The sequence below is a fragment of the Xenopus tropicalis genome, chromosome 6, assembly GCF_000004195.4.
Source record: "Xenopus tropicalis strain Nigerian chromosome 6, UCB_Xtro_10.0, whole genome shotgun sequence".
Lineage (NCBI taxonomy): Eukaryota > Metazoa > Chordata > Amphibia > Anura > Pipidae > Xenopus > Xenopus tropicalis.
In genome coordinates, this window is record NC_030682.2 from 31,582,311 (window position 1) to 31,607,622 (window position 25,312).

The following is a 25,312-nucleotide window of genomic DNA, read 5'->3' on the forward strand; positions in this document are numbered from 1 at the left end:
GGCTTAGGGTGGCCATACACGTAGCAATTTCGATCGTTCCCACCCTTCACTGACGTTCAGGGCTAAATTGTCAGATATGGAGGTAGAAAAAATAGGATTGCTGATTCAACCCTGTGCATGGCCCTTCCATGGCACCCAATCAAAATGTTTTAACCTGGCTGATTGACGAGTTGACCGATATCCGCAGCCTTTTGCGATATCGGTTGCCTCGTCGAGTCGCCACGCACGCATGAATAGCACCTATGAAAACCTCCTGGTTTTTTTTGCTGCATTTGGTTATATCCTATGTATTGCTGAAATCTGACTGGTCAGATAGATTGTTGGCCCTTTGTAAGAACCAGGTCAAGTGTTTGTGAACAAAAGTTGTTCACTTTCTCCCAGATAAGAGGACTGTCCCAGAAAAGTGTTGTTGCATCCCATGTCCCAATGAATGATCTGTGGTAACATGAAATTAGGGCCAGAATTAGGGGTGGGCAGATGAGGCACATGCCTAGGGAGCAGTGGTGACTACATTATTATGGTCCCATGGTTTGTATGTGTGGCCTTTATCCTGGAAATCAAAGTAAGGAATCCCAGGCTCCCATCCAGGCCAGCACATATGGGACAGCCCCTTTTAGGCTGGTCCCCTGTCCTAACCAAATCTTCCCTTAATTCCCCTTCATGTGGACTCTAATCCAATCATACCTACGCCATGCCATATCTTTCCAGCCCAAATCCCTATGCATTGCCCTTAGCAGAGTGGCTATATCTGAAGTCAGCATACAAAAAACTTCAGTGTGTTTATTGCTTTTTACATTTCATATTAATTATATAAAATACAGAACATGTACAGTCACTGTGATTCCTAGCCCCGCCTCAACTTTTAAAAATTTTTGTGTGTATGAGAAAGAAAAAACTGTATTCCTCTCAGGATGTCAAGTCCATATTTTAATTCTTTCTACGTTTATATCTGATGACCGGGTTGTTGGGTGTGTGAATCATGGTTGTGTAGTTTATCGTAGGGAAGTATCCGTCCACCAGTTCGAATTCATACATTCGGAGCATTGTAGACCAAATTGTCTTTATCTGAACATAAGCAAAGTTCTCCCCGATACAGCGATGCCGACCTGCAAGGAAAACAATGAGAAGGGTAAGAAACATCTCTGGGACCAGTGATACTAATCAGGACCATCACGAGATTTAATTAAAAATAAATGTTTGCCTTTTTAAGGCAGAAAAAAATACAATGGTACTCCTATGTTTGCCTTAATGCAGAAGTTGTTGCAAAAATGCACTTTTTTCTTTTATCCATTAGATTTGGAAACATTTTATATGTTTCATGTTTAATGACAAATGGCACACCATGCTGGTATATTCAATATGTTCTGTGTGAGGGAAGAACACTAGCTACTTACAGCTCGTTATTGCTGGAAGAGTGGTGCATGGGGGAACCCTAAAATCTGCCAGTTCAGGCCAACAATTTGTGCCTGTAGAGGGTGGCAGTCCTACAACTTCCCCACTGGTCCTGTCCCAACCCTTCTGCTGATGTATCTACAATAACCAGTGGTATATTTAAGAAGCAGCAGGCCCCTGCCCCCCAAAGATCTTTAGAGGAGGCCTGGTACGCACACTCCCTGTAGCTGGTCCCCCTACACTAGAGACAAGTAAAAATAAAAGCAGCAAAAGCTGTGGGAGGTGTTGGTACTATACAGCAGACCCCATGGTCTGTGCCTCCTGGGTCGCAGGGTCTGCTGTATGCAACTCACAATCTCTGAGGAGGTGACAGTCAGTATTGGGGCAGTGTTGGGAATGGGTGGGTTGGGATATTTGACATGATTATTACTGGGAGAATCTTTGATGGAAACAGTTTTGTATTTCTAGCTCAAATATGTTATAAGCTGGTCACCAGGAAACACACAGAATAAGAACCTGTACCTGGGTATTTAGTAGGGACTATATTGGATATTCTTTCCCTAGGGTGGGGCCCATCTGATTTTACTCAAGTAGTCCTTTCCTTTAAGCAACTCCCTTCAAACAGTATAATGTGTTGTCAGCCTTTGAAACACTTGAAAATTTTGAAAAGTAGTGCATTTTTTACACAACAAACCTAAGGCTGATGTCTCATTGAGAGATAAGTCACCCATGATAGATCTATGCTACCACAAACGACTAAGCTCTCCAAATAACCAAAGCGACGAGTAGGCCTTTCCACCAGTGATTGCCTTTGTTGTTGGTGGAAAGGCATTTTGGAGAGATTAGTCGCCCATGGTAGCAGAGATCTATCACGGGCCACTAGTCTCAGTGTGGGACATCAGTCTAAAGCCAATAGAGAGGGCAGTTATAAGAGGTTACCTGCTCCAAAAGGAACATATGCAAACTTTTCTCCGGCTGCTGGGTTATCATGCAGATATCGATCAGGGTTAAAATCTGTATTCTTATCCCAAGTGTCCCTGAGGCGGTGATTAACTGTGGGAGACACGCAGACCTGATGGCCAGGGGGGATATTGTATCCAGCGACCGACTGCAGAAAGAGAAGAGAGAATCAGAGTGTGCAGTTAACCATGTATTGGCTCACAGGTGACATTGAAAGGGATTCACTGATTCATCCCTAGATGTTTGCTTTTTAGCCCACAGCCTGATGTTAGGTTTAAGCACAGGAAAGCCATCCAGTATTGTAATAAAGTCCTTATCGGAGTGCCGGAGTATAGTGGCGGTTATTGTACTGCCATACATATGGATACACATTCTAGGGACCAGAACCAAATATATCTTTTTTTTTAATGTATAGTCTATTAATGTTTGCATGCTTTTCACCATATGTCTATGTGTTGCTTACAGTATGTCTACTAACCTGCGGTGTCCGGGCCATTCTCATCATTGTCATTATGGGTGGTCTTAACCTCAGAGTCTCCTTTATGCATCTATCCAAGGCTTGCAAATCCTTCAGCTGGAAATATAATAATGGCACAATTACATGCGCGTATATATAAATTTATAATATATATATTTAATATACAGTTTGGTCATTTTGCTATGGGACCAAACTTTAAATGATATCCTTATAAACGTAGGAACCACCATTTATTACTTTAAGGATGAGTAAACCTTTAAAAGATGTTAAGGTAAAATTGTTGAGAGTCCTATACTAAGTACTTTCACAATCAGTGTCTCATTCCTGTGCTCATACCATGTCCCTCTCTAGTCTGGTTACCTCTGCACCCACCCTCCATCAATCTCCGGTCTCACTCACTCCTCGCTCCCCCCCACTCTCCGTCCATCTCTGCTCTTGCTCTCCCTCTACCACCCTCGGTGTCTCCTTTCCCCTTCCTTTCATTAACCTGGAGAATATAAAATGGCTGGCCAGAATGCCACTGAAGTCAGATCACAGGAACAAGATTTTGTTTTATCTGTAGTCTTAAGAAAGCAAATATTGCCAACCTGATCATAATTGAGAGGAGGCAAGTCTTCCCCACAAACTGCCTTCTGTTCTGCAAAGCACTGAGCCTGTAGGGATTTATTCTTGGCCAGGAAGAATCCCATCCAAGCACTGGTGGTAGAGGAAGTGTGCTGTCCGGCCAGCAATAACCCAATCAGCATTCCTGCTATCTCATCGTCATTTAAAGGGGTTCCATCTCTGCCAAGAGAATCACACATCAGGAAATCCAAGAAAATAACTGGATGGCATATCTAACTGCATGTAACTATAACGTGCACTGTCCCACAGACAGGCTTCTCTTACTTGTATGTGGCATCTAGCAGCGTTTGCAGCATGTCGTCCTCTCTCTCGGCAGAATTCCTGCGCTTCTGTATCACTTGGTAGAAAATATTCTTGATCTCTCTGTGAGCTCGGTCTCTGCGCCTGTACAAGTAGCACCCCGTTACCATTTAGATAAATAACCAACCTTAAATCAAACTTCATCTTGCCCTTTCATTTGCAAGTGTAATGTTGCTGAATAAAGGGGAATGTGGCAAGAGAAACAAAGGGTTATATCACTAAAGGGAGAAAACCTCAGAATCACAGCACCTTTACCCACATACAAACGTCTTTGCGGCTGTGATGGGCGGGGGAGTGCGAGTGCCCACAGTTACCGGCGAAGGGGGAGTAGGCCTGGGCCACAAGGGGCTGCAGGGCCCAACCGTGTTTTTTCCCAGTGCCCCGTTGGCCCAGTCAGACACTGTTTACCAAAGCCTCACTGGCTGCTTGATTCATAGCAGAACGTACTGGAATACAGGGAGAAATACATGAACAGCATACCTGAAACTGGGCAATGGCAGCCATCCAGGCAAAAGCCAAGCCGCATGTGTGAAACCTCCATCTAAATCAGCATAGAGCTGAGCAACTCTTTCATTCAGCATGCTGCGGATTTCCTTCCCGTGCAGGCAACGACTCGCCGTCAGTATTATCAGTTCTGACAGGGCCTCAAACAAGTCTGAGAAAATCCAATGAAATAAGTATTATTATACAAATCCAATATACCAATAGTAAAAGGGTGTGTGTTTGTTAACAAGAAATCGCTTACCTATTATCCCAGGTCTACTCCTGTTCTCTAAATACCACATAAGCCTGGGGTAACAGGTAAGTACTTAGAGCTACTGGGGGCGCCTAATAAAATGTAACACATACACACACCCAGTGGTAGAGAATTTCCTTGTGCTTTAATTTTTATCAGGGAACATTACTGCATGGATTTGGTATGTTCTGCCTGCTTTTACTTAAATTTCCTTGGGTGCTTTGGTTTCTCCTCACATTACAAAACACATGGGCAGAGAAATGAACATGTGTATGTAGGGACTGCAGATTGTGAACTTAACCAAGGCAAGGACTGACAGAGTCCTCAAATCTAATTGGCATCTTTATCTGGGCAGCATTCCTACCGACCATACACACTGACTGTGCCACTGTTAGCACCGCCATTCCCTCTCACTTACTTCTCACACCACTGTCTCCCCAGCGCTCAAAGTACTCTTGCGTCTCCTCTTCAATCATCTGTACATGAGTTTTAAAGTGGGCAATATTCAGGCCAGTTTTTAGCATTTTTTTCTGTTCCAAAAAGATCTGGAATAGAGATAAAAATACAATCAGATATATAGGGAATAATAATGTGCTCTTCTAAAGGTGCCACCTTCATGCATGTCTTCTTACTGCTGAGTGATTCTGCACACAAGGCAAATGCTTCTCATTTTGTGCAAATGATTAGCTGGAACCAGGGGCATTTCAGAGACTGCTGCCCCACTCACCCTCTCCACAATCTTTGGCATTGGAGCGGGTCAAGGGGGGCACCAAATCACTGCACAGGCAGGAGCCAAATTTTCATTTTAAAAAATGGCAATCTGGCTCCCAGGCAGCATTTTACACCCCCTGGTAACTGGCAGTTTACTGCCACCTGAGGCAATGTTGCTTAACTCTCTGTCACTCTTCTGAGTACAATGGCTGCAATTTCCTCACACTAGGCTGGATTCTCATAGACCAGGGTCTGTGGGGTGACATCATTAATTACCAATTGTAAAGATGGCCATACACTGTAAGATCTGCTCGCTTCTCCTGATATGCCCACCTACAAGCCGATGTGGCCCCTGATCAGACAGAAAAATCAAACCTGCCCGATTGAGATCTGGCTCATTTCAGGCCAGATGTCTGTCAGGGAGGCCCATTGTTGGTGCCCATACACAGGCAGATAAACTGCCGAATTGGACTAAAGGGCCGACCTCGGCAGCTGAAATCAGCCCGTTTATGGCCTTAACTGATAACATCAGCATTTATGTAGGGCTGTTTATGTACCCCCTGTTGTAAAATATAAGGATGTTAGAAGTCAGTATATAGTTTCCTGTAACCATGTTAAAGGAGAAGGAAAGGTAAAAACTAAATAAGCTTTAGCAAAAAGGTCTATGTAAATACAGCCATAAGTAACGCTGTGCTGAGTTCTCGGTCAAAAGAAACAGGATTTCTTTTCTCTTTGTTGTCCTCTGCCAGAGACACACAACTCTATCCTCTCTCCCCTCTCCGGTTCCCCCTCCCTCAAGAATGCTAATAACTCCCCCCCCCCTTAGGAATATGTGATCTGAGCCAATCAGCAGGAAGCTTCCTCATATTCTTACACACTGAGCATGTACACTGGTCTTTGTCTTGGTGCAGGAGCGAGGCATTGTGAACGGGAGAAATATGGGGAGACTTAAGGGCACTATTGAGACAACTGAAGGTATGCCTGCAGCTTGAGATTAACTCTTTATTAGCCTTTCCTTCTCCTTTAAGGCACAGGGCCAAAAGCCAAGTCCATTTATACAGGTTATGGAACTCCTCTATATATTACTATATAGACTATAAATATCTATCTCTAGTGGATGATCAACTCTGATACAATAGCGACAGAAATGGGCCAGGAGGTGCCCCACACATGCATACAGACTATTATACAGATCATTCAGAAAGTGGCCAAGCTGTATGAAATATTGGTAGATTTGTGCCCACTGGCCAGTTGATTAATTTCCTAAATTACAAGGTTGGGGTTATTATTCTTACTGGATTTGGAACATCATATGCAACTCCTTTGCCAAAGACCGGTGTTGTCAGCCTAGAATATACGTCCTCTGCATTTAGGTCCTCGTTTTTGCTATTAAACAGCAAAGCGGCTGCATCGCTGCCTACCAGATAAGTAAAGGTCTTGCCCACCATAGTAAAACTGAAAACTGGCCCATACTGCAAGAGAAATAAAAAGAAAATTATAGTCATGTAAAATGTGGGACAGCATGGGACCAGGGCTGCAACAGAGATGTTATATAGATAATATACACTTACTTTGTCATATGCATTTTCCAGAAACGAGATTGGGCTTTTCCCGAACGCTATTGCATGGCCCAGAAACGGGATATTAGATGATATAAAAGGAGGGTATTTCTACAAGGAGGGACAGAAAGCACAAGGAGATCAGACACCAAGTCATTAACCACAGAACATACAGTTTGATTTTTAAAAAATCCCCTTTACAATGAAAACTATAGGGCTAATTTGCAAAGTGCAGGGTGCAGTGTGGAAATCTCTCATGTTTTTTTCAAAAGGCACAATGTACAGAGTGTAGTGATGACAGTAATTGGTAAATCAGCATTAACAGGCGCAGTGTTGTTCCCCTAAGCCCTCTTATATTTGAAATAGGGGTAAATGTAAATGCCCTTATTTCTTGCTTTATAGAAATGTGACATGTATTATCCGGTACAAAGAGCAAGGGCAGTGCCTTCACTATACAGTTTATTACCTACACAGTGTTATCATTAGACTATGTGTATATACTGCATTTATTATTACTGCACTGTAATGGAAAGATCCAGCTCCTGCTATACAGTGTTAGGGAAGGCACCTTAGTATGCAATAACTAAGCACACCTTGGCCAGTGCCGCTTTCTGGGTTACATTTTCTGCACTATGATGATATATTAAGAATAATGAATTAACCCCTTGAGAGTTTGTAACCCCAGTGAAACAAGCTGGGAAAAATGCTCAGTCAATTTACAGAAAGCATAGCAATATCTGTACTGTCTATGTACATGTCACAACCCGCACCCAACCCTAACCTGCAAAACCTTAACCAGTACCCAACCCTAACCTGCAAAACCTTAACCCGCACCCAACCCTAACCTGCAAAACCTTAACCAGTACCCAACCCTAACCTGCAAAACCTTAACCCGCACCCAACCCTAACCTGCAAAACCTTAACCAGTACCCAACCCTAACCTGCAAAACCTTAACCAGTACCCAACCCTAACCTGCAAAACCTTAACCAGTACCCAACCCTAACCTGAAAAACCTTAACCAGTACCCAACCCTAACCTGCAAAACCTTAACCCGCACCCAACCCTAACCTGCAAAACCTTAACCAGTACCCAACCCTAACCTGCAAAACCTTAACCCGCACCAAACCCTAACACAGAAAATGTTGCTACTGTACGACCTGCACCCAAACCTGTATCTGAGCCTTTTACCTGTGCACCCACCTCTGGTTCCAAATCTAACCCAAATTTCAATCTGAAACCACAGGTTCCACGGTTTTTGGAACCACATCACTGACATTTTGAAATGATCAAACTGAAATCAATACAGGACTGACCAACCAAGGGATGATTTTATAGGTTAGCCAAAATGTATTTATATATGTGCCTCTGGTGTCTCCTTATGTTAAAGTGATATGATGTACCGTATATACTCGAGTATAAGCCGAGTTTTTCAGCACCAAAAATGTGCTGAAAAAGTCTCCCTCGGCTTATACTCGAGCTTATACTTGAGTTTTTCAGGCTGGACGTCCCCCGTGTATGTACCTTCACAACGACCCCCCCCGTGGGCGTACCTTCGTTCACCTGTCGCCGTGCGCTGATACGTATGCGCGCAGGCAGGGGTACATTTTTCATTTGCAAGGTGTACAATACTAAAGCACCTGTTTATTATGTCTAATATATTCTTTCCAGTCAGCACACTGCTTTAGTGTGATACTGACACATTACTGATTTTTTCAGGAAGGTGTTGATATCACTTTAAAAAGCTTCCTGAGACTAATTTAAGGTGCACACTGCACAAATGCGATTGATGGCTTCTCCATGGCTGCATAAGGCTCCTGTGAACCTGCACAAACTGTAAGTCTACCCTGATGCACTCTCACAAATAGAAGTTATTAGACAGTATAGACAGCTAAAAAAAAAACTTAGCAGTAGTTGCTGCATTTCCCACCCTAGGCTTATACTTGAGTCAATACATTTTGCCAGTTTTCTTAGGTAAAATTAGGTACCAAGGCTTATATTCGGATCGGCTTATACTCGAGTATATACGTTATATGTACCTCTGGTGTTTCCTTATGTTAAAGTGACATGATGTATATGTACCTCTGGTGTCTAGTCCAGCCCTGAGACCTACGGACTTGGATGGGTATGTTCCTTCTTAAACTTGCCACAAAGTGGAACAGACTCTCAAAGCGCCAATCCCTGCAGCACCCGGACCCAAGGGCACTGGCTACAGCCCAACACTATGTCCAAAGAGCAGAGCTTCAAATATGAAGAAAATACCCCCAACCAGGCCGGGACATATTTTGTACAATGTCTTAATAAAAGAATTAAAATAAATCTATAGGGAGAGGTGGTCCTACAATTACTATATAATATGTTATGTTTGTTATATACACCCCACTTTGAGCTTTGAGCATTTATGAGAGCAAATCATTCTCTCAATACAAATCGAATGTTTTCGGAGCAATGAATAAAACATAATAACATGTTGTGTTGTGTGAGACTTTACCCTGTAGGCCAGAAAACATTTGCACTTACCACATTGCCGGGATCCTCAGCCTGTAGGTGTTTAAAGGCCAACTTACTGACATAGGCCAGAGCCAGCAAGAACGTGCAGGGAATGAGTATGCGAGATGCCAGGCTCCCCCCTACTGCCTCCTCTAGCAGGGTGCCCCCTGCCTCCCACAGGCTTAACAGCATGATCACCTGGAGAAGGAATCACTCATTAATACCTGCGTTGCTATTGGACCACCCCTCCCCGATTCCCACATAGGTTGCCGGGGGCTTATGGAAATTGACAAAAATTACAAATCCTCTGTGCTCACCTATATCAATATATAAGGGACAGTAAGATATTTAATGCATAAAGAATTGCGGGACACTCACAGATGGGGGGGGCTATATATATATATATATATATAAACTTCCAAGTAAATGCCGGCACTCACGTATAGATAAGTTGCTGTTGCCTGGGTGCAGGTCCAAATAATGTTGAAGGTGCTTGAGAGAGGGTCAGCACTCACAGGACTTATACATACAAATTATTTTATTAAAGAGGAGACTAACGTTTCGGCTAGCACTCTAGCCTTTTTCAAAGTGAAAAAGGCTAGAGTGCTAGCCGAAACGTTAGTCTCCTCTTTAATAAAATAATTTGTATGTATAAGTCCTGTGAGTGCTGACCCTCTCTCAAGCACCTTATATATATATATATATATATATATATATATATATACACAGTACAGTATATATACAGTATTAGCGGTGTTAATGGTCTTTTTTACACTATATATATATATATATATATATAGTACAGTATATATATACAGTATTAGCTGTAACTGCTCCAATAGACATACATAGGCGCCTCTCCCTCAGTCTCATTTTCCCATAGAACCATAGAAACCAATCTGCACATAAGGGCATCGCTGCTGTATCTCTATGTAACAAACACACATGCACTGGGCTTTATGTGCATTATGTGGGGCTCAGTGGAGGAGCATCATCCCTCACACCTGCATCTGTTCTCACTGAGCCACTAAGGGACTGACAGGGTGAGGGACTGACTGCCATATATGCCCATGTAGCACTCCCAGCATGGCCCAGGCACTGTGCCAGCCTTACCTGTCCGGATGCAGCAGTTCCCTCTTGGTCCCAGGCTCTCCCCTAAGTGATGAGCAGCCTCACGTACTCACTGCTTTTGCAGCCTGACAGCGAGGGCGGGGACTGGGAGGAGCCAAGGCGGGGTCTCCCTCGGTTAACAACACGCAGTCAGATTACAATGCCTCCACACCAATAACTTGTTCTCCTGCCCCAGCTACACACTTCCAAAGCTGGGTGCCAAGAGCGCACCGACGCCTGAAGGAAATCGCAAAAGGCGCTATAAAAGTGTAGAAAACCAATCGCCTTAATAACTAAACGGGTCTTTCCAATAGCAGGGGGCGGGGCTTCCGCATTCCCTCACGGTGCCGGCAGTTCTATGCAGGTTCAGGGAACTCCACTCTGATTGGACAGAACAGCTGAACTGATGTCTGCCTATGTGACGTCTATTGCTGCCGCTGTTCGTGTAATGGAGCTTGGGGCGGTGACGCCAATGAGTGGGAGGGGCTGAATGCGAATCTGGAGTGAGGAGCCGATGGCACAGGGCTGTTAGGCTGCAGCTGATTGTCAGGGGGCTCCTTATTGGTGCAGAGCGGGCCGAGCCTTGTCATGTGACTGGCATCCCTCAACTTCTTGTGTTCTGTGCGTTATGAGTGGCTTTGGTGTTAGATCTCGTATTCATAGGAAAATGTATTAAGGAAATGATGTGCCGCCATGCACATTCCTGCCCGAATAGCCGCCCTGCATGGGAAGCCCAGTGCCTATTGCAGCACTTTAACCCGCCTGCTTGGGCCCTGTCAGCACTAATGTCTGCCCTGCCTGTAATATAGGGGGGACAGTGTGGGACAGGCTCTTCCAATCTGTAGTTATGAAAAATGTTTTATTTTCAAAGTTTAGGGGCCCTAAAATGATTTTGCTGTGGGGTCCAGTAACTTCTAGTTGGGCCTTTGACTCTAATTGTGTTGGATACGAGACCCAACTCTTCATCACTCACCTTTATTAAAGGAGACATATCCTATAAAAATTATGAATGTACCAGTGAATTATACTCCTCTAGATATAGAAGGATTGTGCTTAAAAAAGTTGTGTTTCCTGCTGATTTATTGAGAAATTCCACAAAAACCCCACTAGCCCTGCCCATCTGTTCCACTTCCTGCTGGCTGAGCTCCGTATACTGCACTGTAGGATAGGAACCAATCAGCAGCTAGGCTGACCTGATAGGGAACTGAAGCCTGTCTGTGCTTGTGTGAGTGCAGGGCTGTGATTGGCTCTCCCCCTCCTGCTGTGCTTCTGGCAGGGACCGTTACGACACGCCCACTCTTCATTTCAAACTCCAACAGAGAAGTGATAGGATCGATAGGGAGCTCCAATAAAGGGGCCATTGTTACAGATAGGATTAATGTTTAGCCCAAAGGGAAACCAGCACCGTATATTATTCATAATTGCCTACAAAATTAGGGTTTTTCCCATTTATCCAATATGTCTCCTTTAACTGAACTACTATTCCCTATATCTCTCCTTTTTTCTCTTGTACAGAAATGCATACATGGCCGAGCTATATGAATATCAGGATGTGACACCGGGGCCCAGCTGGAGTAGTTACCTTGTTGGGCCAATCCAATACTGTTCGTCATGTAGCAGATAAAGTTAAAGGAAACATATCATATAAAAATTAGGAATGTACCAGTGAATTATACTCCTCTAAATATAGAAGGATTGTGCTTAAAAAAGTTGTGTTTCAGACTGATTTATTGAGAAATTCCCCCAAACCCCACTAGCCCCGCCCATCTGTTCCACTTCCTGCTGGCTGAATTCTCTTGATGTGCAGGGGGGCCGGCGGCTCTCAGTACACTGCACTGTAGGATAGGAACCAATCATCAGCTAGGCTGACCTGATAGGGAACTGAAGCCTGTCTGTGCTTGTGTGAGTGCAAGGCTGTGATTGGCTCTCCCCCTCCTGCTGTGCTTCTGGCAGGGACTGTTAGGACACGCCCCCACCCCCCTTCATTTGAAACAGATAGGGTTCATTTTTAGTCCAAAGGGAAATCAGCACCGTATATTATTCATAATTGCCTACAAAATTAGGGTTTTTTTCCATTTATCTAATATGTCCCCTTAGAGGAAGCAAAATATACACATAGGGGGTAAGGGGACATATACCGTACATATAACAATTGAGGGTGCATGTTTGGGCTTGGCAGAAAAAAAATCAGTACAACAAAAAAGTGTCTCTTGCTTTCCTGCTCAGTTCTATTGCTTCTGGGTGCATTTCCATACATGACATACAAAGAATACTCCAGCAGCACTCAGAAATTAGTGAAAAAATGGTTTATTCATGCAAACTACAGTATTTAAGAGGCGGAGATGCAGGAATATACATTTTAGCTTAAGTAATAGCTGGTGAAAGTACAGATAACAGACTGTTTGTGTCAAATGCTTTCTCAGCCCAGACTCGGGTAGAGCAGGCTTTTATAGGCTAGGCTAGGCTAGCTAGTCCTGTAATACCTTACTTCAGAGGTTAGAAGTAGCTAGGGCAGCTGTGGCCCTATGAAGGACAAGTGTATGGGGTAGGACCAATGAATAGCATACCTTCCAACATTTGAATTATCAGCAATGGACAAACGAAACTGCTCTTTTGCTCAGCCATAACCATGCCCGGTTACGTACAGACACTTCCCAAATCCACCCAGTCTTCACTCAGTTTCTGGCAAAGCTCCATCCCATTTCAGGCAATGTTCCCTTTAATTTATTTGCGCCCATCAGGGGTGTTTCTGGCCCCTTAGCAGCCTGACGCGGCTCCTACAATGCCACCCCCCCTCGTCGCTCCATGCTTACCTTTACAACGTTGGAGGGGTGTCCAGGGGGGCTGCATCACTAGTGTAGAGAGTCCATTTGCTCATTTCCAGTTTAAAAACTGGAAATTTGATTCTTAGGGGAGAATTCACAAAAGTGGTGATATTGAGACAAAATAAAAGTGGAGATAGATTTGTGGGATTTTCCACCTAATTCACAAACCTCTATCTCCACTTTTGTGAATTTGTCTTTTAAACAGACAGTTTTCAGATTTTGTCATTTTCCAGACATTTTTTTTTATGCTCTTAAAATCTGGAGAAAGTGTTTTCCACCAGTTTTTCCACCACTTTTACTCCAAAAAAAGGGCTATCTCCACTTTAGTGAATTCCCCCCATAGGGGGAGAGAGCCCTTTTTCGGAGTAAAAGTGGTGGAAAAACTGGTGGAAAACACTTTCTCCAGATTCACAAACAGAAATCCACCTAAATTCCGACTCAACCGCCACTTTTCCGTTTTTGGTGAAAGAAAGACAGTTTACAGACACTTTTGTGAATTTGTCGTTTAAACGACATTTATACAACATTTTAACGACATTTTTTCCCGACATTTTCAAAATGGAGTAAAGCTCAGTGTAACTCTGTCAGATCAATTCTAAACTCTTCTGTTTTGTTTCCCCCAGTCTCCATTTCACACCTAAAGTAGGAGCCCCATTGGGGGGTCGTTAACATATTAATGGGGATTAGCAGCTTATTGTTAGGGGACAAGTTTCTGTCTAACCCTAGAACAATAGGTGCAAAAAGCCTCATTAACATTTTATAAACAAGTAAAACACTGATTAAAAAAAGTTCAATTTATATATAAAAAGTTTTTTCCTCACATTTACATAATTATGCAAATTTTAGCTTAATCAATGAGGCAATAATAACATTTTGTGTGAATATATTGTAAGCATTTTTATTAAAAGGAAAAGTAAAGCCTCCCAGGAAAATTTTTAGTTTTAGCAGCAGCAGTGCCCTTTAATCACTTCACTGACACTTTCCGCAACTTATCTGTGCCCCCATAGCATGTCCTGAGCTACAGAGCTGCCTGACAGCATTGGTCCCCACCTGTTCCCAGCAGCCATCTTGGTGATCAGCAAACAGCACAGGCACACTGGCACCCAAACTGGGATATTGGGGTACAGGGTTGGACTGGCACCAACAGGGCACTGGATAAAAACCCAGTGGGCCCTAGTCCCCTAGTTGGAGCTCTATTCACCGGGCATGTTGGGGTGGGTGCCGGATTGCTGCTGCCCAGTAATGAGTAGGGGCTAGAGAATAAGGTATTTAGACCCTTAAATCTTGTTACAGAAGTGGAATTACACAGAAATATAGAAAAAAATGATAGATTGTCCTGAAAAAAATGATGTATAGTTTCCCTGGGAAAACTAAAATTACCCCTCAGGAAATGCCCCCAAAGTGAAATGGCATATGAAATGCAAAATCCTGCTGGTAAAATCCTTATCCCAAGGCTCATGTAGATGTGGGACTGGGTTTGATGGCACCGACAGATTTACTAAGAGCTAAAGGCAAATTCATAACAAACATGGTGGGAAAATGACAAAATCTGAAAACTGTCTGCTTAAAAGACAAATTCACAAAAGTGGAGATAGAGGTTTGTGAATTAGGTGGAAAATCCCACAAATCTATCTCCCCTTTTTTTTGAATCTCCTGTACCATATACCAGCTGCAGCTCAGCTCACCTATCAATTGGCTTCTTATTGCCAGTGATAAGAAACAGATTTTTCCTGTGACAGTTGCTTTCAGCTGCCATGGACAACACAATTCCCTTGAAAATACAAAGAGAGGATTTGTGGGGAAATGTAAATGCAGCCACTGAAAAAAAATCTGGACATCGCTCCACCAGCCTATTTCTAAAGGCTGATATCCTTACGTTGGAAGGTTATGTGACCGTGCCCAGGGCAGTCACGAGGCGGACCCCGGTGGAGGGAATTGAACCTGCAACCCCGTCGTCACAGGGCGGTCTCCCTACCACTAGGCTATCCTTCCTCCTCCCACTTATAGGATGTTTTTTATTTGCTACATAGTGGCAGTTGGTGTATCCTAACTGAGAAGCCTGCTGTTTGCTCAAGGCCTATATAACTAGGGGGACTGTTTAATAAGTAGGGAGAATGAATCCTCCATTTATCAACATTCTCTGAGAAAGTTGATGAGTGAGCCCCGGGGGGGGGGGGGGTATCTCTTTCTAACCCTAAAACAATAGGCGCAAAAAGCCTCAATGACATTTTATAAACAAGTAAAACACTGTTTAAACAAAAAGTTGAATTGATATGTTTTATATAAAAAAGTTTTTTCCCTCACATTTGCATTGTTATGCTTTCTGTGGGGCCGGGTTTGATGGCACCGACAGATTTACTAACAGCTAAAGGCAAATTCATTAAAAAAATGTTGGGAAAACGACAAAATCTGAAAACTGTCTGTTTAAAAGACAAATTCACAAAAGTGGAAATAGAGGTTTGTGAATTAGGTGGAAAATCCGACAAATCTATCTCCACCTTTATTTTGTCTCAATTTCAGCACTTTTGTGAATTCCCCCTTAGAGTTACTGGGAGCAGCTTTTCTCAACTCACCTCATGGCAGCAGGTCAGAATAAATTCCAACAAAATTCTTTGTGCACAGACAATTTGGGTTTGCACACAGGAGCGTACAGCTTAGAGGGAACATTGTTTTCAGGTATGCAATGCAAGGCTGTTCCACAAAAAAAAATATGACCATTAGGAGCTATGAAGAAGGCTTATGTTAGTGGGAACCTATGAGACTACCAGGGAGGCCAGGTTAGAGAAGGCGCACACTATGCTGATGGACCCAACAGAGGCTGTCAGTGATGGTAGCACTTTAAGGGGTGGCACTCTTATCAGTTATTGGGTGACCTAGCCATGCTGCTGTACCCAGGCCCCAAGCAGCCATTAGGAGTTCTTGTGTGGGGATGTGTGCATCAACAGAGATCTGAGTGGAATCACTAGTGAGGGCCCCTGGTGTTGGGAGGTTGTGTGCTAGAGAAGGAGGTAAGACCTGGTGATGGGATTATATCACAAGATGCTTTGTCACCTGTTGCCTTGACATTTGGCCATTACTAAAGGCTGACTGAGCATGAGTGTATGCTTTGCTGTTGGGAAATAAATGTTGGGTTGAGGAATGTATTAACTCACAAATGTATTAATAATGGGAGACTTGATACAGATTTTAAAATTTAGAATGTGAACAGCAAGGGGCAAGACTGCCACAATTACAGTTTGTAGCAATTCTGGGTTTGGGAGAGGAGCGGCAGATTTTAAAGTTGCTTCATTACTTTGTTCAACTAGCCCTATGTATTAAGCAGCAGAAAGTGGCCCCTTATCTTTCATATATGTCTTTCCATGCAACATGGTTGTGTAATCCTATCCTGGCTCTTGGGCATCAGACTATTGAGATAAAGCTAGTGAGATGATTGTGGCATTCATATTTAGGATGTTTCATCTCAGTTACTATTCACTTGTCTATCCTTTCTTACATTTTCTATACAGAAATGAGAAATTGTTGAGGCATAGACATACAATACCACATGGTTAGGTGAACATGGTGGCCCACTGACACCTGCACCCACTGGGCTTTCCTAGTACTCAGTTAATTGTTAGCCTCCAGGCCTGGACTGGCAGTCTGTGAGTTCTAGCAAATGCCAGAGGGGCTGCTGTAAGATGCCATAGACAGTCACTATTTAGGGGGCTTGCAGGGGGCTGTTTGGGCTTTGGTGTACTTGAAATGCCAGCTCCTATTTTTTAACCCAGTTCAGACCTGCTAGCATCCAAAATATTTGTAAAGCCCCTGACTACAAATGGGCTTCATAGGTTGCTGTAGATCTAGCCCACAAATGCAGTATGTTAGCCAGCTGGTCCTCTATGTTGGCTCCTACAAAAGGTACATATACAGCAGTGCCCAGCAAGGTGCAAAATGGGTCGCATTTGACTTTTTTTTATGCCTTTATTGCACACACACACTCAGAGTTCTTATCTGTGCAAACTCAAACTAATATTTGCAGTTGAGCTGGATCTAGTGTAATCCTTTAGTTTATTCAAAAAACAAAGCCAAAATGTACAGAAGAGGAGCCACATGTGCCAACCTGGCAGCCATAGAACGTAATGCTGCATGTGTGGATTGCCTAGAACTTAATTGCTTTTGTGTTGATCTTGAATACATTGGCTTTCAGTGCAGCACTGTGTAAGTCACACATGAGGAGCACTCGTATCAGCTGCTCCGCTATATCTTCCGGCGCAGTCTGGGGGTGCCGCTCACTTTTCCACATATTCAGCACCTGCAGGATTTTGTCAGGGAGCTGTAGCGACCTAATCAGGAAAATAGAATTTGTAGCATTTAATACTCCATAAGTTGGACATTCCTGTATATCACTCGGTAAATATCATCACCACTTGAGGTGAAATTCTGAGCGGATTATATGGATGCCTATGGAAAAGACATGACTAACTGGGTCTATTTGTGAAGGAAACTTTGATAAAGATACATCGGTTGGACACGGAAACAGGCCTGGGATTTGCAGGACCGCTACAGATCTCCAAGAGATTTTTATGACCCCAAACATATTCAATGGCTACACAGACTTCTTTGTATGGCATTATCATTTTATAATAATGCAGCCTGCAAACAAGTGGGGTACTGGTTCAAAGAGCACTTCCATCTGGGGTCTGACTGCACTCTACATGTTGTATAGGATTAAAATCTGGTGCAAGAGTGAAGCATTGTTGGGCACAAGGCAGCCACAGGGCAAGTGGTACATACAGAGCTTCACTGGATCTTTTGCCCACCAGTGCTCTCTAATTTGTGCTTCTCAATGATCACAGTTTATGGGGCAGGTAAAAGGCAGAAGGGGTGATTCCTATATGGCTCCCCTCGCCCCTCATGAATGCAACTCTACCAAACCCAGGCAGTGCTGTATCCATTGGGGGAATGCAAGTCTCTGAATTCCATTTTAGCAATTTTTCTATGTGCAGGGTAAGGCGCAAAGAGCAAAAAACTTGGCAGATGGTGCCCATTTTTTACTATTTGCACCCTGCCCTGTACACAATAAATGGCCCCTGTTGTCTATTAGATATCAGACCACAGAATAGAAAAGTTGGACAGCATTCATTTTGAGTACAGGTATGGAAATCATTATCCAGAATGCTTGGGACCTGGGGCTTTCCATATAAGGGGTCTCTCTGTAATTTGGATCTCCATAACTTAAATCCACAAAAAAAAATAATTTAAACATTAAATAAACCCAATAGGATTGTTTTGCATCCAATAAGGATGTATTATATCTTAGTACAAAGTACTGTTTTATTATTACAGAGAAAAAAGGATTTTTTTTTTTTAAATTTGAATTATTTTCTTCAAGTGCAGTTTGTGGGAGATGGCCTTCCTGTAATTTGTATCTTTCCTTATAATGGGTTTCCAGATAACGGGTCTGATACCTGTATATAGTAATTGACATTAGCAAAACTAAGGACAAAATACACACAAAATGAACATCTTCCTTTTCTCCAGTTTTTTTATAAGGTCACAAATTTGTTAAATTTGTTAAAACTACTCATTTTTACCAAATAATGTTTGAACATATTGATACTACTTAATCTCAAAAATATGTACTACTTTTATTGTTATTTCTAATAAAGACATTTGATAAAAAAAATATATATATATTATAGTTATATCTACTGTATATAATATAAAGTATTGCTATCTGCTGCACAAACAGGTTTTAAGGGTTTTTCCCTATATATCCCTTGTTGCCTGTACAGGTATCGGACCCCTTATCCAGAAACCATTATCCAGAAAGTTCCGAATTACTGAAAGGCCATCTCCCATAGACTCCATTATAGGCAAATAATTCTAATTTTTAAAAATGATTTCCTTTTCTCTGTAATAATAAAACAGTACCTTGTACTTGATCCCAACTAAGATTTAGTAGACTTAAGGTAGGATATCCAAATTACGGAAAGACCCCTTATCCGGAAAACCCCAGACCCCGAGCATTCTGGATAATGGGTCCCATACCTATACTACTTATTGATCATGTTTCTAAAAAAATACTTTTTACCATTTAAAATGCATTTGCTGGTATAGACCAACATCATAGTGAAGTTAATAGCCCAATTATCCTACCTATTTTTCACAATTCCTTTCACTTCTTCATCTTTTATTCTCAGTTTCTTGCAGAAAAAGCTGAAGTCCTCTGCAGGGATATTGTTAGAGATGAGTTTGAATGTTTTCTGTAAAATTTTCTCTGAAATAAAAACAAAGCATTTTTGGATTAGTGCTGTGTTTCTGATATCCATTGGTGGGATAATGTACTACAGGTGAGTATGGTTGCATTACCGTCTCTAAGGTCGGCACTTTGTAAATAGCGTCCAATCGGATACAGCCGCTTTCCATCACACAGAAGGGAAGGAGGCCGGAGCATTGGATTACTATCTAGGTTTATTTCCCTCAGCTTCTGTAGACCAGAGATGTCACTTGGTAAGGACGTGAGCTGGTTCCCTGTTGGACAATTAGAATTTTAATGTACATAGTTGTTCTATGTGTTTTAGGGTGAAAAAAGGGCAAAAGCAAATTAGCACATTTATCCTCTGAATATCAACGACTACAACTGTTTGTGAAGAGCTAGATCAGAGGATGTTTTGTCCAAAATGTGTTGAGGTGATGTGCCCAGTTTCATTATGTCCATATTTTCATTAGTGGTTGAAAAGTCTGACATTGGCTATATTGCTGCATTCCTTCCCTAACACTCTTGCTTACTGCCTTAAAATGAGTTTCCACGCCTGTCGGAGTAACTGCGGGCAACAGGATACACGTGCCACTTCCAAATCACCCGTTCTTGGGAGGCTGCCCTATCCTGGAAGTCTTCTCTAGCTATGAAAACCTACATTTGGAATATTGCATTTATTGTTGCTTTTACAACAGAACAGTGGTGTGGGCTTATTGCAGTGGAGGTACTGTACAATTATTCAACTAAATAAAGTCATATATGTATACCTCAAGGCTAAACTGGAATTTTACCACCAGTTTTGTAAAATTATATTTTTCACACTGTTTTTGTCAAATGGATCTGGTAAGGTTTTGAACAGTCAACATTCACCTTCTATCATGTCTATAGGGACAGTGCTGTGTTCCCACCATCATGATGGGCACTGGGGCTTCTTACCTTTCAGGCTGAGCTGCTGAAGAGCAGCCAAGGATGATATTGATGCAGGAAGATGGTACAGTTGGTTGCTGGTTGCAGTGAGCTGAACCAAGTTCTTCATTTCTCCAATGCTGCCCGGGAGGGTTTTTATATTATTGTCTGAAATTTCAAGTTCCTTGAGGTTCTTCAATTTAGACAGCTCATCTGGAAGGCTTATTAACTAAAACAGAAGTACATGTTATTATTAAAGGTAAAGGGAGAGACACTTAAGCCAGCTTCAAGTTGAAGACGTGAAGTACTTCTAATAATGACAAATATAGGCATATCTGATAAGTAGATCAATAAATGGCTTATAATGTAAGGCCAAGCACTCTCCCTGTGATCAACCTAAAACCCATCCTATTATTGGCAGCTGGCTTCTAGCACCTTGCAACTATACTTGATGCATGCCAAGCTTGTTTTCAAAAGTGTGCCCCAGAAATAATATTACTTCCCCGGGAAAAGTATGTTTAGTATTTTGTTGGATGAAGTGAAAAGCATGAAGGATTGGTTCAATCTAAATCATTAGTTGTATTGTCATAGATGAATAAATGTTAGGAACAAATATCAAGAGAAAACGTAATATGAAATGCTCTTAAGTTGAAGTTATGCTGGTTGGCCAACTCCAATATATCTAGTTGCAATAGATATCACTTTTAAAGAAATATTAACTAGCAACAATGCCCAATATATCCAGAAACATCCCCCCAATGCCTCAGATGCCAGGAAGAAACTGGCACCTTACTGCATGTGCTCTGGTCTTGCCCCCTGCTGAAAAATGACTGGGTCAAAATCCTGAATAAAATATGAGCAGTAACTGATACTAACGTCATCCCTGCTCCTAAACTATGCCTGCTAGGTATCACCTCTGGTCTAGAGCTAAATGCTGACAAAAAGGTATTTCTAGCCAAGGTACTCTTTCAAGCCGAAGACTTATTACCCTTAACTGGAAAGTGCAAATAGCGCCTACCAATGACCTATGGCTCAAGGCCGTAAACATGGTCTGCCTACAATAAAGGCACTCGCTGAGCAGGAAGGGGAAACTTGGCACCTTTACTAATATTTGGGGTAGTTGGGTAGCCCACGTTACATAGCACCCCCCCCCCCATATCCATATACAAAGCCACTTCTACTCCATTAGGTCCCCTGCTATTCATCTGTACAGAGCCATCTACCTTAAGGTTCTCCAACCCCCAGGTCGCCAGTTACATATCTCTACAACTTTGGGTATGCTGTGAGGTATATGACGTGACATGTATTTGACTATAAAGCTGGAAATATATGTAATATCTTCTTGAGTACTGCTAATGGTATTATGTCTGTACCAGTGTATGTGATTTGATTACAATAAAAATTACCTGAACAAAAAAAAGCAACAATGCCTATAAGACAATTTTACCTTTCTGCCATCTTTCTGGCTAATCTTCAGAGTTTCCAGCGACGAAACACTAAATAGTTCCCTGGGAAATACCTTAAAACTATTGTTGGAAAGATTCACATATCGAAGCCCTTCTAATAAACTGATTCCTGATGGTACAGTCTCTATCTGGTTTCCTGACAGGTCAATTTTCTGCAGGGACTTTAAGGCACACAGTTCAATGGGAAACCGTCTAAACTTATTGGAATGCAGGAGGAGTTCACTGAGGGATTCCAGGTTGGATATGGCTGAAGGAACTGAGTTTATTTCATTCCTACTGAGATCTAAGTAGGCCAGGTTGTGAAGGCCACAAAAGTGCACTGAGAACACAGTTAGTTTATTTCCACTTAATTCCAAATGTTCTAGTTTTCTATTGTGAATGATACTATTTGCAATTTCGTGAATTTCATTTTGGTTCAGATTTAAATACAAAAGAGAAGTCATGGAGGACAAAGCTTGAGGCACTTCTGACAGTTTATTGCCACTAAGGTCTAGCTTGGTTATCTGGTTGCAGTTCTTCAGTTCAATTGGAATCCATAGCAGATTATTGTTGGCACATACAATGACAGAGAGGTTGTTTAGATGTGCCAGCTGGTCTGGTAGCATTTCCAGTGCATTTCTTTCAATATGCAACTCTTTTAAATTCCTAAGATTATGAATCTTTGTAGGAAGTCTGTACATTTGGTTGCCATTCAGTTTTAGGCACTCGATAGCAGGACACCAGCACACCTTTTCTGTGATATCTGTAAGTAGGTTATTGGCAATGGAGAGCACCTTCAGCTGTTTAAGGTTTTGGAGCTTATCTGATATAGCAGTCAGCTTGTTGTCATCTAGGGTGAGCTCCTCCAGGCTGGTCAGATTGTAGAGCTGGACTGGTAGGAAGGTGAGCTGGTTGCTGCTCAGAGAAAGCTCTCTCAGGTTCTTGAGATCCCCAATTTCTTTCGGTAGACTTTTGATCTGGTTTCCAGAAAGGCAAAGCTTAACAAGCTGTGAAAGCCTGAAAACAGCTTTTGGCAGTGCAGAAATCTGATTGCCGTCCAAGTTTAGCACATGCAAATTCTTAAGAGAGGCTGTTGAGTCTGGAAGAGTTTTCATTGAGTTCCCACTTATACACAAAACCTGTAGGGTTGTGAGGTCTCCCAAGCATGGAGGCAGTTGGCTCAGCTTATTGTTGTTAGCGAAGAGTTGCTTAATGTTCTTTAAACCTGATATCTCATGGGGCAAAACTGCTATTTGGTTATGATTGACATTCAAAGCTGTCAGCTGGGAAAGGCTGCAGATTTCAGGGGGTAAGGAAACCAGGGCATTCCCTTCAAGCGACAAAATTTCCAGTTTAGAAAGATGACATAGACTTGTTGGCAGATGCGTCATGAAGTTGTTGCTGAGAAGCAGACACTGCAGATTAGTACATCTGAATACATCAGGGGGGATTTCTGTCAGCTCTTTAGAGTTTAGGTTGATGGATGTAATACTGCCAGTTCCCGATGGCACTGTTCTTGGCATATTATTACTGTCTGACGGAACTAAATTCTTTAAATTGTCCTCAACCTGCCAAATAAACATGTAACATTAATAGGATGGCTAATCATTTACACACAGGTATGTCAAAGAAACTGCTGCACGGTGAGCACTAACCAGATTGATTGGGAAGTCATTGTCTACAATCTGTAAGTAAACTTCATTTTAATAAAAAATAATCACATTGTAGTGGATGGATAACAAACCTCTGGCTTCCAAACTCCTAATATACCTCTCACTGTAACATGTTCTCTCAAAAGGTATGAATAAATACCATGTTTATATGCTGAAATCCAGCTGCAAAACAGTTCTTCTCTTTCTGCATCATTTGAAATCCTGGCAGGGGAGGAGGGACTAAAACATTGATGTTACAAATTGTAACAACTTCTCCACAGCTTACAGGCAGCATGCAGGAACTACATAACCCACAATGCATTGCACTGTGATGTTCCTTTCCTTATTGACATCATATGTGCTGGGGATTGTGGGATTGGGAAGATGCAGGCTGAAGGCAGACTGAGGACAGTCGACTGCTGTTACATTTTTTTTTTTTGAGTTTTAAAGTAGCCAGCCAGATCAGCAGGGGAACAGGGGGCCGGGCTTAGGTAACTGTTCCAAACCATATTATTACATTCAAAATCATCAAAAGGCTGCACATTTAATTGATGTATATTGCAAAGTTGCTTGAAATTATGTTTAATTTTCAAAAGCTTGTCTTTGGGTGGAGTTCCCCTTTAAAGATTTTGAGAGAAATAACACCTTAAACTGTTACATAGATTGAATGTAATTCAAGGGCACCTGCGTGCTCTTCAGCCAGAACCACTGATCTACACGGATGCATTTGCCTTGCACCTAGTGTACTGGAAGCTAATGCTAATGTCATGCACATGGATAAGTGTTGCCATCCCCACTCTAAAATCGTATACTGCCAAAAACTAAAACAAGTTGCAAACCATAAATTACACTAGATTTCTGGGGGGGGGGGGCAGCATTGTGGGTAAAACATGGAGATTTCCACCCCCCCCCCCCCATGCAAATGGATAGATCCATGGTTTGGCATGCATACCCAGTAAAATGGGCAGGTTTGAAATCAAATCAAATACAACCAGTTCTGGGCATGTATGGCTTGCTGTGCTCCTTAAGGTACCTCTTTCTTATTAGCTAATGAAAGACCTTATTCCTTAATTTGCCAGCTACAAAATGTTTTTCTGCCAATGAAGGGGCTATTGTGCCAGTACCTCAATCAATAAACTGTCAGCTCTGAATTACTGGTTGTGCACATATTCTGATTTGCCAAGAAGGCACCAACAGTTTCCCATAATTACCTACATGTTTATGCCAACAGGTTTTTGGATCTGCCTCTGGCAGTATGACCCATAAGGCTTTGCATTCCATAACACTCCTGACCCCCCACTTCCCCCTAAAAAATAGATACTTCAGATGACCACAGTTCATTCAGACCAATGGGAAGTGGCTGAAGGCAGACACACTTGTCACATTGATGTGGTTCAACCAAAAGCCCATAAATCTAGTTGGTGGGCATAGCAATTTGGGCACACACCAGAAACCACTCATTATACACACATGGCACCATATAAAACTGCAGGGGCACAAAGCCTTAACGCAGCATTAGAAACTATAGTGGAAGTGTGGTCCATCTAAGCGCTGCTTACCTGGCGGGCTGAGGTCAAGTAGAATAAAGAATCCACAGACATTCAATTCCAGAGAATAATAATGGATTAGAATCTCACTGAAGAAGGTGACATTCCCAGCAGGTGACCAGAACGTTGCCCATTGCAGATGAGTGGCTCTGAGCAGTAGTGCGAGGCACAAGCAGAAGGTGTATCACTATGGCGACCATGTACAACACACAGGTGAGGAGCAGGGACCTGTGCAGTATCTGAGCAGCAGTGTGTGATAAGGAGGAGGGCCCTGACTCACATTGTTACTCACAGAGAGCACACAGCCCTATTCATTGCTGGGAGGAACAAGAACAGCA

At 42.4% G+C, this 25,312-nt stretch overlaps 2 protein-coding genes across 2 annotated transcripts; both read right to left on the reverse strand.

Moving 5' to 3' along the window:
* Window positions 1–760: 760 nt before the first annotated feature.
* cyp51a1 (cytochrome P450 family 51 subfamily A member 1) lies at window positions 761–10,764 on the reverse strand. Its single transcript, NM_001016194.2, is given in 11 exon segments — window positions 761–1,106; window positions 2,332–2,500; window positions 2,831–2,926; window positions 3,418–3,613; window positions 3,719–3,838; window positions 4,235–4,409; window positions 4,909–5,035; window positions 6,497–6,673; window positions 6,773–6,871; window positions 9,279–9,446; window positions 10,362–10,764. Coding segments are annotated over 10 exon segments (1,500 nt in total). The 5' UTR covers window positions 9,441–9,446; window positions 10,362–10,764; the 3' UTR covers window positions 761–927.
* A 6,405-nt stretch (window positions 10,765–17,169) lies between these two features.
* lrrd1 (leucine-rich repeats and death domain containing 1) lies at window positions 17,170–25,309 on the reverse strand. The gene is made up of 6 exons (XM_002934594.5): window positions 24,987–25,309; window positions 21,778–23,343; window positions 20,361–20,559; window positions 19,535–19,696; window positions 19,322–19,442; window positions 17,170–17,505 (listed from the first exon to the last, which is right to left on the reverse strand). Exons 1-6 carry the CDS (start codon window positions 25,026–25,028, stop codon window positions 17,322–17,324), a joined length of 2,274 nt encoding a protein of 757 aa, XP_002934640.2. The 5' UTR covers window positions 25,029–25,309; the 3' UTR covers window positions 17,170–17,321.
* Window positions 25,310–25,312: the final 3 nt, after the last annotated feature.

Coding starts and splice junctions, on each gene's coding strand:
- lrrd1 (XM_002934594.5), bottom strand. CDS start 25,028: ATGTCTGTGGATTCTTTATTCTACTTGACCTCAGCCCGCCAG. Junction 23,344..24,986: donor ACTTGACCTCAGCCCGCCAG/GTAAGCAGCGCT, acceptor TTTATTTGGCAG/GTTGAGGACAATTTAAAGAA. Junction 20,560..21,777: donor GCCAGAAAGATGGCAGAAAG/GTAAAATTGTCT, acceptor CTTCTGTTTTAG/TTAATAAGCCTTCCAGATGA.